Source organism: Sturnus vulgaris, chromosome 1 (assembly GCF_052056855.1).
Source record: "Sturnus vulgaris isolate bStuVul1 chromosome 1, bStuVul1.hap1, whole genome shotgun sequence".
NCBI lineage: Eukaryota > Metazoa > Chordata > Aves > Passeriformes > Sturnidae > Sturnus > Sturnus vulgaris.
Genome location: NC_142243.1, coordinates 2,847,087 through 2,863,873, shown reverse-complemented (window position 1 = coordinate 2,863,873; position 16,787 = coordinate 2,847,087). Strand labels below are relative to the sequence as shown.

At 40.3% G+C, this 16,787-nt stretch overlaps 1 protein-coding gene across 5 annotated transcripts in view; it reads left to right on the top strand.

Moving 5' to 3' along the window:
- Positions 1-552: 552 nt before the first annotated feature.
- NKTR (natural killer cell triggering receptor) overlaps positions 553-16,787 on the top strand; it is a 36,429-nt gene continuing 20,194 nt past the window's right edge. For 4 of the 5 annotated variants that reach the window (XM_014873717.2, XM_014873716.2, XM_014873715.2 and 1 more), the window contains exons 1-5: positions 553-632; positions 8,847-8,921; positions 11,088-11,195; positions 11,804-11,848; positions 13,530-13,617. In XM_014873717.2, the coding sequence (XP_014729203.2) occupies positions 575-632; positions 8,847-8,921; positions 11,088-11,195; positions 11,804-11,848; positions 13,530-13,617 (374 nt within the window). In that variant the 5' untranslated portion in view covers positions 553-574. Of the gene's footprint in view, positions 633-8,846; positions 8,922-11,087; positions 11,196-11,803; positions 11,849-12,165; positions 12,184-13,529; positions 13,618-16,787 lie in introns of those variants that run through there. The other variant, XM_014873721.2, reaches the window with a different exon arrangement.

Below are 16,787 nucleotides of genomic sequence, written 5' to 3'. Positions count from 1 at the left end.
CGAGTGAAGAGTCGGATTTATTTCTCACACTGTTACTATTGCTATAATTATAATTATTTAACCATTAATCATTTTTAAAGCGGCAGGGGGGAGGCCGCTCACGCCTCCCCTCCCGGCACCGCCCCCGCTGCCCCTCACGCAGAGGGCGGGAAAGCGCGGCGGGCAGGGGGCGTGGCCTGGCGCGGCCATTGAGGCCGGGCGGGTAATGGCGGCCGGGGCCGGCGGCGCCGCCTGGCGGCGGGGCGGGAGGGCTGAGGGGGGCGCGCCGTGAGGGGACAAAGCGCTGGAGCCGCCAGGTAAAAACCCCCGGGGGAACGGAGCCATGGGGAAGGAGGCACGGGGGGAGCGGCTGGAAGGAAGGGGATGGGCCGCGCTGACGGCGCCGAGCCCGGCTGCGTGTTGGCGGCAGGAACCGCTTCCCCTCAGAGCGAGTTTCCCCCGCCGCCGGGCTCGGGGCTGAGGCGGAGCCGCCCCGCTGTAATTGAACCCCTGGGTGAGGTGGGAGGGACGGAGGGAGGGACCGCGGGGGCTCCTTCTCTGCTTTGTGTCCAGGTGGCGAGGCCGAGGGGCGGCCATGGGGGTGCAGGACCGGCCCCAGTGCTTCTTCGAGATAGAGATCAACAGGGAGCCAGGTAAGGTGGTGTTTGGGGCTTTTAAATCACGCTTTTTTGCCTACATTACGGGCCCAAGCCGCTAGCAGCGAGTTTGGTCATTGATGCGTTATTTCTGAGTTACTTTTTAATAAGTTCGGATGTTTTCTGGGGTGCTGGGTACTCCTCATTCTCCCATGGGATCGATTTTTATTTGCACACGTGAATATAAAGGTTCGGCAGGGCTGATAAACGCTGTTCTGAAGGTATAAAGCTATCTGGTGATGTATTATACCTTTTCTATTACAGCTCTGTTATGCCACTTCTATAAACTGGAAAACCGGGGCAGGCTGTGAGGAGACTGGATATTTACTCCTATATGTATTTTTAATCGTACAATAATTATAACAGGGAAGGAACTTAAGGGTTCCCAATCTGGGCTAAATCTTTCCTTGTCCTGCTCAAAATGAGTCTTCTGAATGTAAAGGAAGGACTGGGCATTCAGTCATAGAAGCACAGAACACCTCACTAGCTGGCCTGTTAAAAAACCCTCAATAATTAAAATAAATCCATATTTTAACTCATATTTTCCCTATACAAGTGTAATGCCTAGAAGCATAGAAGTGAGTTTTAATGCTGAACAGTAGCTTGGTTCTCTCTTGTGTTTTCCCCCCTCTGTAAAGATGGGAGTGGAGATTTTCTCACCCATCTCTTTGAACACGCATTTATCAATGCTTATTAGTTGTCTCACACATACTCCGTGCTTTATCTTGCTATCACTTGTCTCTAGAAAAATGAGTATATGTGATGGCTTCATTATGCTTTCACTTTCATTTTCTACTTCAATGTTTTTCTGAAAACCTTTGAATTAAGAGGTTATGTCTCAGATATTCTAAATTTCAGCCTAATTCAGATGCAACTGAAACCCTTTCAGTGTTTTATTTTCACCACAGTTTAAGAAGAGAGGTGCTGCTCTAACTTCAGAGACCTGATAGGGCATATCTATAAATCTGTTGCTGTTGTAAGTCCTGAGTTATTTTGATTGACACTGTGTTTTCTGAATACTTCCAAGGAGGAGATAAGGCGATTGGAGTTTTAAAGTGTTCCGTGTCTTTAGTTTTGGGTGGAATTTACTACAGAATGAGACACCTGAAACTCTTTCAGGTTGGGTGGGTTTCCAGTTAGGAATGGTAGTTTGTTAGAATTGATTTAGAGCAAAGACAATTCATTCTCAATCTCATTTGCTGCTTATCTTTTTAGGTTTAGTGTGGTTTTTTTTTTTTTTTTTTGTTCTGACTTCCTCTGAGGGGTCTCTCCCTGCTCAGTTTGCTGCTCCCATTTCATAATCTCTCCTCCTGCCTCGTCCCCTCCTCAGCTTTGAGCTGTGCATCTCGAGTGAAAGTGGATTACCTCGTTTTCCCCCAAACCTATTTGGGTTTGGTGACTGATAGAGCTGTCAGGGAGGAATTGCAGTGCTGGTGTTCTTGGTGGTGCAGAGCTTGGGTTACCTGGAGCAGACCCAGGGCTTTGCTTCTGTTTGTGTCTGTCTGCATTTATTTTCTCTTGGAAGTAACAGGAATCTCCCAGCTGCACATCAAACTTGGAGCCCTGCTGGTTTCATTGCACCTGACTCATGGCTTGGGTTTTTGTAGGAGAAATGCCAGTTTGTAAAATTGGTATTGGGACTCGCGTGCTGTCTGGTCTTGCTGCTTTATTCTGGTGCCTGTTTATTAATTCACCATGCAACTCTGTCTCAGAATTTAAGGATATATTTAAAAAGCTTAAATGTTGCTCTCTTAGCTCTAAGATGACCTTCAAAAGCTGAATCAAGTGGTAAATCAGTGCTTCCAGGTGACACCAAGCACTAATTCTGAGAGATGTTCTTTCCTGCTGGCACTAGTCAGGTATTAATTTTAACTTTTTAGCTGCCGGCAGATTTCCAAATGAACGTTTTGCTTATTTTGACATCAATAAATGAGCTGATATGCTTACTCAATCTTAGGAGATATAGGGGGAAGTGGGGAGCAGAACAGCCCTGCATTTTTTTTGCTAGCCAAGAAAAAAGGCCTTGCCCCCACCTTGTGTGCACTGAAAAGCTGAACCAACATCTCCACAAAATGCAGAGAGAAGGGGATGTGCCTCTTGCAGCACTGGAAGCATCTTTTTGCCTGCAGAACACAAAAACTGTGTCATTTTTCACACTGTAGGTTGCTGTGAGTCCAAAAGCGTTCCCCCTACACAGCTGCCAAATCTTGGCTCTCCCCTTCCAGGCTTTGCTTGCCCAAGGTGTGCCAGGATACCTGTAGCAATTAAAAGCCAGGTCAGTTTTATTCTAATAAGATCCTTGGAAAATGCAGGAGTGAATAACTCTGCTTTGGCTGTGCTTCCAGAAGCTTTATTACAGCTTTTGTGTCCATATTTTATTACAGCTACAGAATCCTGGAATAAAACTCAGTGCCAGCTTGTACTTGCCTCTTGCAGTGGGGCAAACTTTGTTGGCTTGATGGTTTTTAAAGCTAAATTTAGTCTGCTTTTAAATAAGTTGCCTGTTAAGCATTTTTTTTTTTATTATTATGAATGCAGGTTGTGGTTCATAATTTTTAAAGGGCAAATGGAAAACAAATCAGGAAGAAGCATTTATTTTGATACTGGCACAAAGAGTGCTTCTTCCTTCTTTTGGGCCCCCCACCAGTGGGTTTGGGCACATGGAGTGTGCACACATGATTAAACTGCTTACAGTATTCCAAGAATTTTGGGATGGCAGCAGATGCCTATTTAAATAATTCTGTCTTTACTCTGTGAGGCCAAATCTGTGTGAAGCTGCAGCCTTTCAGGTACTGTGATAATTGGAACAGATGTCCCACTAGGATGTCACAGATGCACTTGGCTGCTCTAGCAGTTCCTGTGGCCATCCAAGATCTTTTTCCCACATCTCCCCTCCTCACCCCACTCCCTGACTGGCTTCATTCATCCTAAAGTTTGGTAAATTTACTCAGTTTTGCTTTGTTTCATTCTCATGCATAGAATAATTTATCCATTTTTTCCCCTTTTATTTTTTTCCTCTCTTGTCTTCCTTTACTGTTTGACCTCTGGCTCATTGATTTGTTCCACTTCATGACTAGGGTGTGTCCCTTTCCATAACAACCAGTCTGGTCTTTCCTTACTTCTCTCTTTCTAGTCACTTTAGCCTGAAGTTTGGTGTATTTTGGGATTTCAGCTACTGTGAATTTATGTGGAATGAGCTCCCCTGAAATAGTCACTCAGTTGTGCCTCCACAATTAACAAGTAATAGACCCAGTGATGTCATGTGGGGTTTTTGTTACCTTTCCTGAAGACAGAAACTGTTCTCAACTGGCTCTGCATTAACTTTTAGTCTTTAGAAGGAAAAAATTGTATATTGGCAGAAAATAGAGCTTTGGCTATCTATGAGCCCATGGGCAACCACTGTGTGTGGGGCAGCAGGAGCCAAGGGGGATCCCATATGGAAAAAACTCCTCTCAGGAGTGGTGAGATGGAGATTTGAAAGGAATTGATTCAATAAAAATTTTATTCAGAATAATCATGTGGAATTGTTGTCAGTGCAGGATGAAATACCCTGAAGTCTCACCTTGAGGTCTGGAACAAGTTGGAGCAGTAAATGCAAGAAACACTGATCAGCCTCTTCTGCCAGGAGGAGGCCAAGTGCTGCCCCTCACTTCCATATCCCTGGGAAACTGAACCCAGGGAATGTTTGGTGTGTGAAGGACTGAAATAAATTTGATTTCATGGAGAACACAGAAGAAGAGAATGGAGGGAACTTCAGGTGGAATTGGTGGAAGAATGGGCTTAGAGAGCTGGGGAGAGAAGCTTATGGAGGTTTTCCTTGCAAAGAGTGCAGATGGAGCACGGGATGTTAACAAAGTGTTAATGTGTCAGGGTTACAGATCCCTGCTCAGGGGAACTGGGGCATCCATTCTTGAAACTCATATTTTAAATAAAATCTATTCTTGTTCCACACTAAGGTTTGATTTCCTTGAAAACCGAAGCCACATTTCTACTTTGAAGCAGTTTTTTTAAAATTCATGTGCCATAGCGTTCAGAGATTTAGGGATAAACAAATTAATGAAATTCAAATAGGGTCCTTTTAGTGAGTTGTTATTTAAACTTGTATGCAAATCTGTCTGAGCCTTTGGGGCCTTGGCAGCCATCCTGGGCTGTGCATCATTGTCTCACTGGTTGTAATCCCTGCTTTCTCCTTCAGCAGGATATTCCTGCTGATAGGCTGGGAAAAATACCTCATGTGTGGTTTACTCAAAGAAAGTGAGAAAAGATAAAATGCAGTAGATACAGTTTTGAAAAACCAGGTTTGTTTTGGGAGTGTGCAGCTGTGTGGTACCTGTGTGGTCCAGCATAATAAAATCTAGAAAAACAGTTCACATTACTTGGAAAATAACTTGAAACCATTTATGTTTGGCTCCCAAGGGGTTTTTTTTCCAAAAAGTTCAGCAGCTAAATTGGTGGATTTACCTTTGGAACAATAAACATTTTAAATCAATGATTATTTTAATAAACTTTGCTAGCAGGAGCCTTTATTTCAGTATAGCATGGATATTCCTACTGTAACTTTTTACCACTTAATTTGAATCAAGTACTAGTTCTTCCTCAGCTGGAAAATTGTTCAAAAACAAAAGGAAAAAATTTCATCCTTTAGTTCTGAAATTAGATTATTTTTGGTCATTTTGCCTTTTGGCTTCTCTAATTGGTGCAGCTCATTAACAGCAGAGAGCACTTTATCAAATTTCCAAACAGCTTAGATTTTACATAGGCATCACTTGCTGTATGTAAAGTACATACTTTTTTCACCATTTATTCTGATTTTTTAAAAAATGAGTTCAAAGCCTGCTTACAAATAATACTTTATCAAGTTACTGTTTCAGAAATAATAGGTAAACGTAATCCCAGCAGTTTTTACTTTAACCTGGAATTGAGGTGTCTGTGCACATTTATTTTGTAGTTAAAGCCAACTGAAGACTCTGGGTTGATTTGTGAGCAGCTTTTGCATACTTGACTGGCTCTTTTTAGTTAATTTTGTTTGTTTATTTTAATTTACTGTGCAAATGTTATGGTTAGTCACAGAAAGCTTGTTCCCTTATCAGATCACTTAACCTTTGCATGGGGGAAACGAAGCTGAAGAAAGCATTGGAAATTCTCTGCAGGGAAGGTGGATCATTTCAGAGGTGTCTAAATCTGGGGAAATAAGTAGCATCTCAAATGCTTTTTTTATCTGTGTTAAATCAGCATATACTTCAGCTCCAAATTTTAAATGAGGTCTTTCTTTTTTTTGTGAGGGATGAGGCAAGAGAAAGATTTGTAGTTGCTAATCGTACACACTTCTATTAATTTTTTTTATTAGCAGCCGTTCTTCATGCATCTTTGACCAAGGTGTGAAAATGGGTCTGATCTTTCTCTGGCACATTTCATTGCCTGTTTGTCAGTAGAAAATACAACCTCTCAGTGATAATGGTATTCATGCAGTTGCAGTAAAATGCAGACAGTAACCCAGCAGATGGATACACGGTGTGTGGTTTGTGTCTCAGGAGCAGACAGCAGCGTTTTCTGGGGCTGGATGGAGCTGGGTAAGCAGCGCTCCAGGTTTTATGGAGGAGACAGCCCTTATCTTATCAACTGGATCTGTAGTCTTTGGATGTGGGATATATGTGCATTACAATCTGTAGGATTAAAGGGCCTAAAAAGACCAGGCTGGATGGATATGGAGTAACCTGATCTAGTGGATGGTGTCCCTGTGCACGGAACTGGATGATTTAAGGTCCCTTCCAGCACGAATCATTCTGTGATTTTATGAGCACCTGGCAGACTTTGTTATTGACAAAGCACTGCTGAAAAATACTGCTGAAACAGATACCTTAGTTATGAATGTCTCTTTCCATCTTCTGCCTTGTCATCTGCAAGAACATGAGAGAGTTCTTCCAGTGAAACACCACAGTGGTGGTGTCTGCTGCTTCAGGTGCTAAATGTGGTGGGCTTGTAGGTAGGGCTTGCAACCAAAATCCTTCTACAATTTATGTCTCAGGGTAAAAGTCCCTTCTGGAGCCTGCAGGGACTAGCAGCCCTCAGTTAATTGGCAGCTGGCACCTTGGTGAAGCAGCAGCTGGGCTGGAGAGCAGAATGGGGGTAGTGACAGCTTTTTCCCTGGAAAGTGTCGTGTGTTATTTCACACAGTGAATGCAGGAGGAATCTTCTCCTGCACAGACAGAGAGAGCTGGGGCTGTTCAGCCTGGAGAAGAGAAGGCACCAGGGAGACCTTAGAGTCTCTTCCAGGACATAGAGGGGCCCAGAAAAGCTGGAGGGGGATTCACATGGACATGGAGCAGTGGCACAAGGGGGAATGGTGTTAAACTGAAGGAGGAGGAGTTTATATGAGATATTAGGTAGAAATTCCTCCGTATGGGGGTGCTGGGGCACAGGGTGCCCAGAGCAGCTGTGGCTGCCCCTGGATCCCTGGCAGTGCCCAAGGCCAGGCTGGACAGGGCTTGGAGCAACCTGGGACAGTGAAAGGAATCCCTGTCCACCGCAGTGGAGCTGGAACTGGATGATCTTTAAAGTCCCAACCCAGACCATCCTGGGATTCTCTTCCATGATTCTGTAAAATCTGGATGTGACTCTCTAAAGCACTTGGTCTCTGTTCAGTTGGGTGCTTTTGCAGCAGAGGAATGAGATTTGTGTTCTCCTGAATTCCTGGGCTATAATGACAATTGATAACTCTTCTACTACACTGTCTTCTCTGTTGTGTTCCTTGTAGGAATCTTCAGTCCTCACAGCTTAGAATGGTTTCTTCACTTGCAAGTAGCCATCCTGTCATAGTGGTAGTTACAGAACTGCTGTCTGATGGGGGTCATTCCATATTCCCTATTTCTTCATTCTCTGGACACTCTCCCCATTTCCTTTGAATTTTCCTGCTGTAGTGATGAGTGCTTAGAGAACATTTTTCCTGCAGTTAATGAGATACAGACCTTTCAACAGCTCAAGGCATCTTGAATTTTTATCTAAGATTATCAAGTACTGGTGCTGTCATTTCATTTCTTCCTGCCTGAATCAACAATTTGCCATCTTATAATTGTATGTATTTGGACCTAGCCTTAAAATTGAATGCAGTTTCTTAGGAGCCTCTCAAATTTTTTTTGGTGACTAAGTATTGAATGAAATACATTTGAACTTAATTTTTTTTTCTTTAAAGGAAAGAAAAGGGAAGTTATTCCTGGAGTAGTTACTTTTAAAAATGATGAAGTCTTACCAGTGTGCACCACTAGAGTGTAGTGCTCATTGACAAATTATTACTGGTCTCCTTGTAGTCCTGCCCAACAGTGAGGCTTCTATGGATTATTTTACAACCTGCAGAGATACCATTTTTTTCTTTATTAATTCTGTATTTTTTGAAAGATTTCAGACATTTGGGAGTGGTTTGTTGTGGGGTTTTTTTTTTTAGTACTATACATCCCAGTATCTTGGAAAATAAAATAGAAAATAAAAATCAGTTTGTTTTAAAATGTTTTTTTTTTCTTTATATTGAACCACTTTTCAGCAGTATTTTAATAGATTTGGAGGGTGCATAGCACAACTACCACCAGTAGCAAAGAGAAAATATTTGGTTTATAGTACCTGGCAAGTGGAGCTTTAGCTCTGCCTGCCTTTCATCTCCCCTGTTTGGTTCATCTGGGTTTTTGTAAACTAAAGGATTTTAGGCCAAGAGTGCCAATGCAGCTGTAATCCTCAGCACAATATGGAGCTAAGCCAGTTGGACTTTGTAGGTAATGATCACAGGGAAAACTGTGGAAATGTGATTATTAATGTATTTGTATAAACACAGTAATTGGGGAGGGAATTGTTCCAGCTCTCTGAGGGCCTGTATTTATGGGAAATCATTTTCAAAATGGAAAAGATCTGACATGATTAAACTGTTTTAGTAAATCAGCTTGGCTTTCCAGGTTCAAATCACAACAGAATCTCTAGGACTTCTGATAAATTGGATGGAATTATATTATTTAATGTCGTTTGTTTTACAATTGTGTTATTCTCCTTTTTGCTGTGTGTTTTAATATATGCCTAATATATACTTAAGATGTTTTCTTATTCTGCTTGATAAAATAACCTTTTTTCAGAAAATTACATTTTTAGAACGTACAGATTAATTTATATGCAGATTTTCTTATTCCAAACAGTTCTAAAACTCTAATTATTTTTTTAAAAATTATTTTCTAGTTGGTCGAATTATGTTTCAGCTCTTCTCAGACATTTGTCCGAAGACTTGTAAAAACTTCCTTTGCTTGTGCTCAGGTATGTAGCTGATATTTCAGATTTTTTTTTTTTTTTTAATTGCTTCCAATAATTATTTGTTTGTGCAAGGCCTGTGCCCACCTGAGGAGGTAAATGATAATGGAGAGGGGATGCTGTCCCATTCTGGACCATATAATCTGCATAAAGCATCATCAAGCCAGGGTATTTTTGGCAGATGGAGGAGGACAGGGTGGTTCTGGCATTGCTGTCAGAAGTAGATTTGGCCCCTGGAAAGGTCCCCAGACAGAGAGAGGCTCCTGCTTTTAAATTCCAGCAGCTGGACTTGCAGATGCTGCCCACTCTGGATTAAACACGGGCCCATCTGCTGTGGTGCTTTGTCAGGAGCTGATTCCCTTCTGCTCTCAAACGGGCACCACTTGGCACCTGATTCCAAGAGCTGCCACTCCAGGTGTTACAGGGCAGCTGCTTCTCCTCTGCCTTCCCATGTCCAAGGAATTTGCAGAGCTGCTTAGGCAAGATGGCTGTAAGTAGATGGGGCTCAAAGACAGTGATTTTTGTTTTCCAGACAAAATTCATGCATGTCTAGAGCAAAAAGAACAAGGCTGGTATTTGGCTTGAAACAAAAGAGAATCTGAGCTCATGGGCATTGTGCTGGTGGTTGGAGAAAAGTCTGAGCTCAGGGTGGTGCTGCAGCTCTCACCAGTGGAACAACTGCTGTGTCTTTCACCTGACTGGGAAAGTACTGGCAGTACTCTAAAGGGGAGTAAGAAAAGAGACTGTGACTTCCAAGCTCCCATCTCAAGTCCCATGCAGGATCCCATTCCCTAAGGGGATTTTCCATAGCCCTGAGGGACATCCTAAAACATGACCAAACATACAGGCAGATAATCCATGGTGTTGTTTGATGAGAGGTTTTCACTGCTGTAGCAAAGAGGGGCATGCTGTGGGGAGGAGTGTGTCCATCCCTGTAATAAATAGCTTTGCTTCCATAATTCGTGTGAAAAACAAAAATGGGGTAGGAGGAGGCACGGATTGGGATTGTGGATGTGGAGAGCCAGGTAAATGAATTGCATTCCATGAGTGAAGGATGATAAACAGCAGTGCCCTGAGTGGGTTTTGTGCCACAAACTGCCCTTTGCCCTCATCCTGGCAGTGATGGGCTTGGAATGGCAAATTTGGGATGATGGAGCTGTTAATTTGGGGTGGCAGAGTAATAAATTGCAGCAGGGAAGCCTTGGCTCTGGGTAACGAGTGTACCTGCATTTCTGAGAGTGCAGAATATTTGATGAAATGTCCTCTAACCCAGTACCTAATTCCATAACTAGTGATGGGATAAAACTGAACATTGAGTGATTTGTCCTGTTATTTATCCTGTTGTTTCATGATTCAGTACACAGCATCTCTTGCACATGTGGATTGTGTGGGGTTTCAACTGTTGCACGGTGTATAATATTATAATAATAATCTTTTACTGTTAATTGCTGCATTCTGCCAGCTCCCCTTTTCTGGGAAGCTCAATTCTCTTGACTGATATAAGTCCCTCATGAAGCAGCCATGTAGGACCTCAGCCCTGCTAGTCATTGTGACCTCACCCACCAGCCCAGGGCAGCTTCTCTTCTGAATTTTGAAAGAACTGCTAAAGGAACTTGAGGTTCTGGGGCCACTAACTCAAAAATCACCAGTCCACCTGATTTTCAGCTGGTGGTAAGGGTTGGCCTGACACTGTGCATGGATTTGGTGAGGATGTAGAAGCTTGGAGTAGCTCAATCACACTTTTCCAAGTGTGGATCACATTGAAACTGAGTTGTTGAAGCCTGTTTTCCTGGATTTTTTTCATGGGAATCATCTGCCACATCCAGATGTGTGAGTGGTTTGAAAAGGATGCTGTGACCTGCATAGGAATGTAGGTGTGCCTAAAGAAAAGAGTTAACTTACCATTATCTGAACTCTTGTTTTTTTATAAATTACCCTGAGTAGATTTACACACTCCTTCTTGAGAGGGGGGGTATAATTTTTTTTAAAAACCAACTTAATTTTCAACTCAGAGTCCACTCAGATCCTGGTTCTGGATGGTGAAGAGGCATCAGGTAGGACTGTGTTACCTTTTAGTTATGGCTCCCATGTCCATTAGAGGCTAGGGAGGGAAAACCCTTGGAATTTGTTCAGTGACAATCTGTAGATTCTTTTTGTTTCACCTTCTTGCAGGTGAAAAAGGAATTGGCAAAACAACTGGAAAGAAGCTGTGCTACAAAGGCACCACATTCCATCGTGTGGTTAAAAACTTCATGATTCAGGGTGGGGACTTCAGTGAAGGTAAAATAGGCTTTTAAAACTGCAGAGTTTTAAATGGAACAGAAATGTTATCATTTATGTGTTCATAATATATAACTCCAGAAAATACCATGAAAGGATTACAATGCCATAAAAATACTTCATTTGCTGTGAAGTACAGCATAGATCACCTGTTACATTGTTAATTTTTGAAGTTCTAAAATGTTTCAACTGATACAAAATTTGTTTAGAAAAGTGTGTTATCCCTCACTGGAGGGTTTTATGATATTCCATTTTAATAAAACAATTCAAATCCAAACTCTAGTCTTAACTGCTTTTCACGTGTCTGCAGTAGAGGCAACACTGGTGATGTTCTGTTGGTACAGGAATGTAACTGTTTGAATAAGTTTAAAATTAATAATAAAGCATTGAATGAGCTAGAAATGTTTTAAAATTCTCCAGAAGGAGTTTTCCAGGATTTTTTGTTCCTTTCCTGAAATACCTGTCCTTACCAAAGTGTCTTTTTTCACTGTGTCCTGAAATCCCGGGCCTGATCAAATGAACCTGAAAAGGGAATGTCCTATTTTGAGAGTCAGGTGCTGGTGCAGTGTTTTGAACAGCTGTTTTAATTCCTGCTTTTTAATGTGTAGGTAATGGAAAAGGAGGTGAATCTATTTATGGTGGCTATTTTAAAGGTAAGAGCAAATATTTCATTGCAGATTCTTTGTTCAGTTCTGAGATAAGTCTTGATTTCCAAACTACTTAATGAAAACAGGTCCACTTATAGATCACCTTTTGCATGAAGCTAATGTTGCATGAGAATTTCTTTTATATGCATGACTTTCAGATAATTTTTTGTTAATATTTAACTTAAATTGACAATTAATTAAGGCTAACATAATTGGTTAAACATGACTTTCAGCATGGAGGCTAGGCAACTTTATTCATGAATAAACTCCTATCTTCCTGCCTAAAACTGTCAACATATTCTTTTGTTTATAGAGAATGTGGTCTTTTGCAAAATGAAAAGGTAAGAGACAAAAGCTCAGTAACACAAATTCAAACTCTGTTCCCTTGTCCCCTCCCTAGTAAATATATAGACAACTGCTAAGTCCCTTTGTAGATGGATATCTGTGTTGCTTGGAGAAATGAGGAGTTCTGTGTCTAACCTTTCTGAGGGTTAATGACTTATTCTGAGAGACAATCCACATAATTCCAGCTCTAAACAGTGATTTCTTCTTGTGTTCATGTCCCTTTTCCTCCCCTTCCCTACTCAAGGTTTGTATGCTTAGGATTCATTTTTGACTTTATTTATGTTCTGCACAAGTCATTTTCCTTGCAAAGAATTGGTAAATAAATGTATAATTACCTCTTGTAAAAATCTGTTGTAAGGAAAATGGTGAGTTTATAAATTATTTGCTTCAAGACATGCAATTATTTATTGAAAAAAACCAGATGGTTACTGTGATATTCAAGTGTTAAGACAGTGATTATATTTATTTACAGCCTCTGGTTCTGTGTGTGTTGCAAGTAGCTCTGGTTAGATGCATGAAATGAAATTAAGTTTCTCTTAAAAAAGAGTCATAGTTTGATGTGGGAGTATTGAAGTTTTTAGTCAAGGAAAGGCTTGAGCAGATCCATTTACTACGAAGTTAATCAGGGTTTGTTTCTCACAGTGAGTGCTAAATATGCAGGATTGTGCTTTGATACGTGATCTAAAAATTAATAGCTTTGTATTAATTCAAATTAGTGGTTTTATCTTTGGAAATGACCTTGAGAAGATCTGGTTTTATATTCTGCTGTACAACCAGAACTCCTCTTTAATTCACTGCAATATAAAATGCATGTTCAGTTTAGTCTTAATGGTTTTTATACTTAGATACAGGTATAGAGATTTTTTTTTTCCTTTTATGCTTTTATGCTTCCAGTTTTGAATGGAGAGATGGCATCTTTTAGTGTGCCATAGCAGGGAAATAAATGGCTTTTTCTCCTGAGCTTTCCACCTGGAGTGTAAATAACAGTATCATGTATATTAATTCTTGGTTTAGAATGTCAGTAATTCTGCCAACCTTGTTCTTACCCAAATAATTCAGGATTTAAATCCATAACGGAATGTTTATTGTAGACACAGTGACTTGAATTCTTTTTAATTAGAAATGTTTGCACTATATCTGCACCATTTTCTTTAAGAAACAAAGCTTTGTCTCAGCTGTAATTTGAAGAGACTTGTTTAAACCTCGTTGTTTTTCCTCCACCCTGTTCCCTTTTCTCCAGCAGCAGCAGAATTTCTCCTTAGAGCATCCATAAGTTACTAAGTAAACAACCTGCCTCCCTTGCCAGGGAAAAATCTGACAAACATATTTTTTCTTCAAACAGATGAAAACTTTATTCTCAAACATGACAGAGCGTTCCTTTTGTCAATGGCAAACCGAGGGAAACATACCAATGGTTCCCAATTTTTCATGTGAGTAGATGTGATCCCACAGTGGAGCTTTTCTTACACAGAGAAGCGCTGTTCATGAGAAAGATGGTATTGCTAAATTATCCATATCCATGTTCTCCATCTGATCCTGGCTAGGAGTGAGTGGCACCTTCAATAGGAAATGTTAGACATCACTATTTCCTTGTGGCATTCATTTGGATTAAAGCTGGTGCTCCTTGGGTGTTCCTCATTTGTGGATTTTTCCCTAAAAATACGGTTTATGTTCAGTTCTTAGTGACCAGAAAATAGATTCTTTGCCTTTGTGTGTGCACGAATCTCATCAGATTATCTGCAAATGACAATGATGAGCCTTGTATGTAAGGGAGAGCGAGATCTAGAGGTGGTTTGGATGGTTTTGCCCTTTAAAAAAATGATGATTTATGATTTACTTTTGGGGGCATTGTTTTGTTTGTTGTTTTTTCAGGAGGAGAATGAATGGGGCTTTTGTTTATTGGGATTTTTTTATTTGATTATGGTGTTTACTATTATTTTTTTGAGTGTTTGTTCCTGACATGCTTTTTTAATACATACTCTGCATAATTCTGTTAGCTTGTGCATATACCAACACTGTGTAACATTATGTGCTGATAATCAGATTTTTTCTTGATTACCTTTAAAAAATGCCATTCTAATAACCACATTCTGTTAAATTATAGAAATTATAGAGAACATATTTACCTTTACTCTTAAGTAAAACACTCAGCTCTGATAATTGAGGGTTTCCTGGTCAAAGCAGGTGTATTTTAGGTTGAGTATCAATATTTTTAAGCTTGCAGACTTTGATGCAATTATTCCTCTTGTTAACTCCCTTTACAAAATTGCCTCTTGTTAATGTTTAACAGTTTGTGTTTGGAAAGAGCAGGTTGATAACTTTAGTCTAGAAATACTTTGTGAAACAACACTGGGGTTTCAAAAGTAAATTTTAGCACAGTTACTTAACTAGAAAAAGTTGTTTTTTTTTTCTTTGCCATCTTTCTTGGGGGATAAGAATGAATGGCGCTTCCCTGTCTTCAGTAAAGGAGTAATTTGTCCTCAAGAATCTTGGTTTTTTTTCTTTGCCTGAAAAAGATCTTCAATATGATATGATGTAGTTCAGATAAGAAACATTTTTAGGTCTTTTCCTAAAAAATGTCCTAAAAATGGAAGATGCATAGGAACCTAAAAGAAAGTCTTTCATAATTACTGCTGTTCAGACATTCCATAGAGATAAAATTGTTTCAAAAGCTTGTTTTGTGTTCCCTTCAAAGAAAATTTTAGATGTTGTGCTTCATTACAATAAATCTGAAAGGATATGTGTGCACACTAATATGGAAAACAGTTTATATAAATACAACTCCATGGCTTAATAAGCTCTCTGAAGGCATTGCTTCATTATTTTTCACTTGATGACTTGCCTTTGGGTTCTCTTGCCTTAATTTTCCATTTTTCAGCTTATCTGAACATTAAACGTGAAAACCTAATGATGTCACATCAGTCAAGCAGCTGTCATTTGAGGGCTCTAAAGTTTCTTTTCTCTCCTGCATTTGATTCCAAAGTCCTCTTCTTTCCCTGGTGCTTGGTAGGCTTAGCTTGTTCAGTCACATTTAAACACTTTGTCTTTCCCCACACACCAAAACAACCCAAGGTTGTGTTGGATACTAAATTATAATTAACACAGGACAATTCGTGAAGATTATTTAAAAGCACTTTCATCAAATAGAGAAGTATTTTGAAAGATGCAGATTCCTTGAAAAATTCTGTTTTTTCTCATAGAATCACTGTAAGGAAGTCTGTGAGTTCAGTGGGAATTGGGGCAGAGTAAAACACATAAAAACTTCCATGTGAGCTGGATTCACCTGAGCTGCCTGCAGGAATCCAGAGCTGCTTTAGGCTCCTGGGGTGTCCTCTGTGGCCTTCAGGATGAGGGTGCTCTGGAGCTCTTTCCTGCCTGCCCATGCAGATTTCTGGGGTATCTCTAATGTCTGCAAAGGCATCAGCCTGCCCTGGAGCCAGGAAAGAGAATCAGGATTCCAAGTGGGAAACAGCTCCTAAAGGTTTTGTTTAGGCAGTTTCTGCCTTCACTTGAAAATGCAGTTTATTAAAGCAGTTAGTCTTGTTGGGTGGCATTTGTCTGATTTATTTAGGGAATATACAGTGTATCTGTAGAGCTTTTCTTTAATAAAATATTTTCTTCCTTTATACTTTAAGCTGAAATTAAAATGTGGGTTTTTTAATACTCCCAGTAATGCTTAGTTTCTCTAGTTTATCTTTAGGAAAAATATTCTTCAAATGTTTAACCTTAAAAGTATGTGAAAGGCAATATTCAGTGGTAGTCTTCAGATTTTTTAAAAATATTTGTATATATTTCAATTAATGGATTAAATTTATAGAAAGGGAGGGAGTTCATCAGAGGTTCTTTAGAGCTCTGCATTTGTTTTCAGGGATGAGAACTCTCTATCTTGTACACATCTAATGTAGCAGATAAGGAATGCAAATAAGTGATTTTCTTTTCTCTAATAATTTGTCCAAGTAGGGCTCAAATAATAACAAGGATCCTTAGTATAAGAGTTCTATTAATTCATCAGAATTCTCTGCTCTCCAGAGAAAAGTTTTATTTGGAATAATGAGTCTTTACAGGAAGTATTCAGGCAGCAAATGTCTTTGGCATACTGCACCAGCAAACCAGGCACGAGACTTTGCAATGCCTAAAAGTTGATTTAAAGTGGTCAGTTTTATTTGAAATAGAATCTCCAGACTCATCTTAATGTAAACAGGCATCTGACCCATCCTAAAAAATAATCAACTTTCTTGGATTAGTCAGGAGGTTCTCTGGCATGAAAGAGCTTTTAGGATTTATGGGCAGCAGTGAGAACTGGGCATGGAAAAGGCAGTGGAAGTGATGTTAGGGAGCTTCAGGGAAAAACATGGACTGAGATCAAAGCCCTGGTGGAGAGTGGCACAGTTCCACAGAGGTGGAAAGAGTCACAAGTGTGTCTGTGGAGTATCAAGTGCTGGGTTTAATGCTTGTAGACTAATTTCCTCCCCCCTTTTTTTTTTTTCCTTAATTGACTAGGAGCAACAGTTGGGTGGGAAGGAGAATGTGTAGCTGAGGGAGGATTGTGACTTCCATGCACATGTGCTGTAAATAGGCCAAGTCTGTTCTCATATGCCTG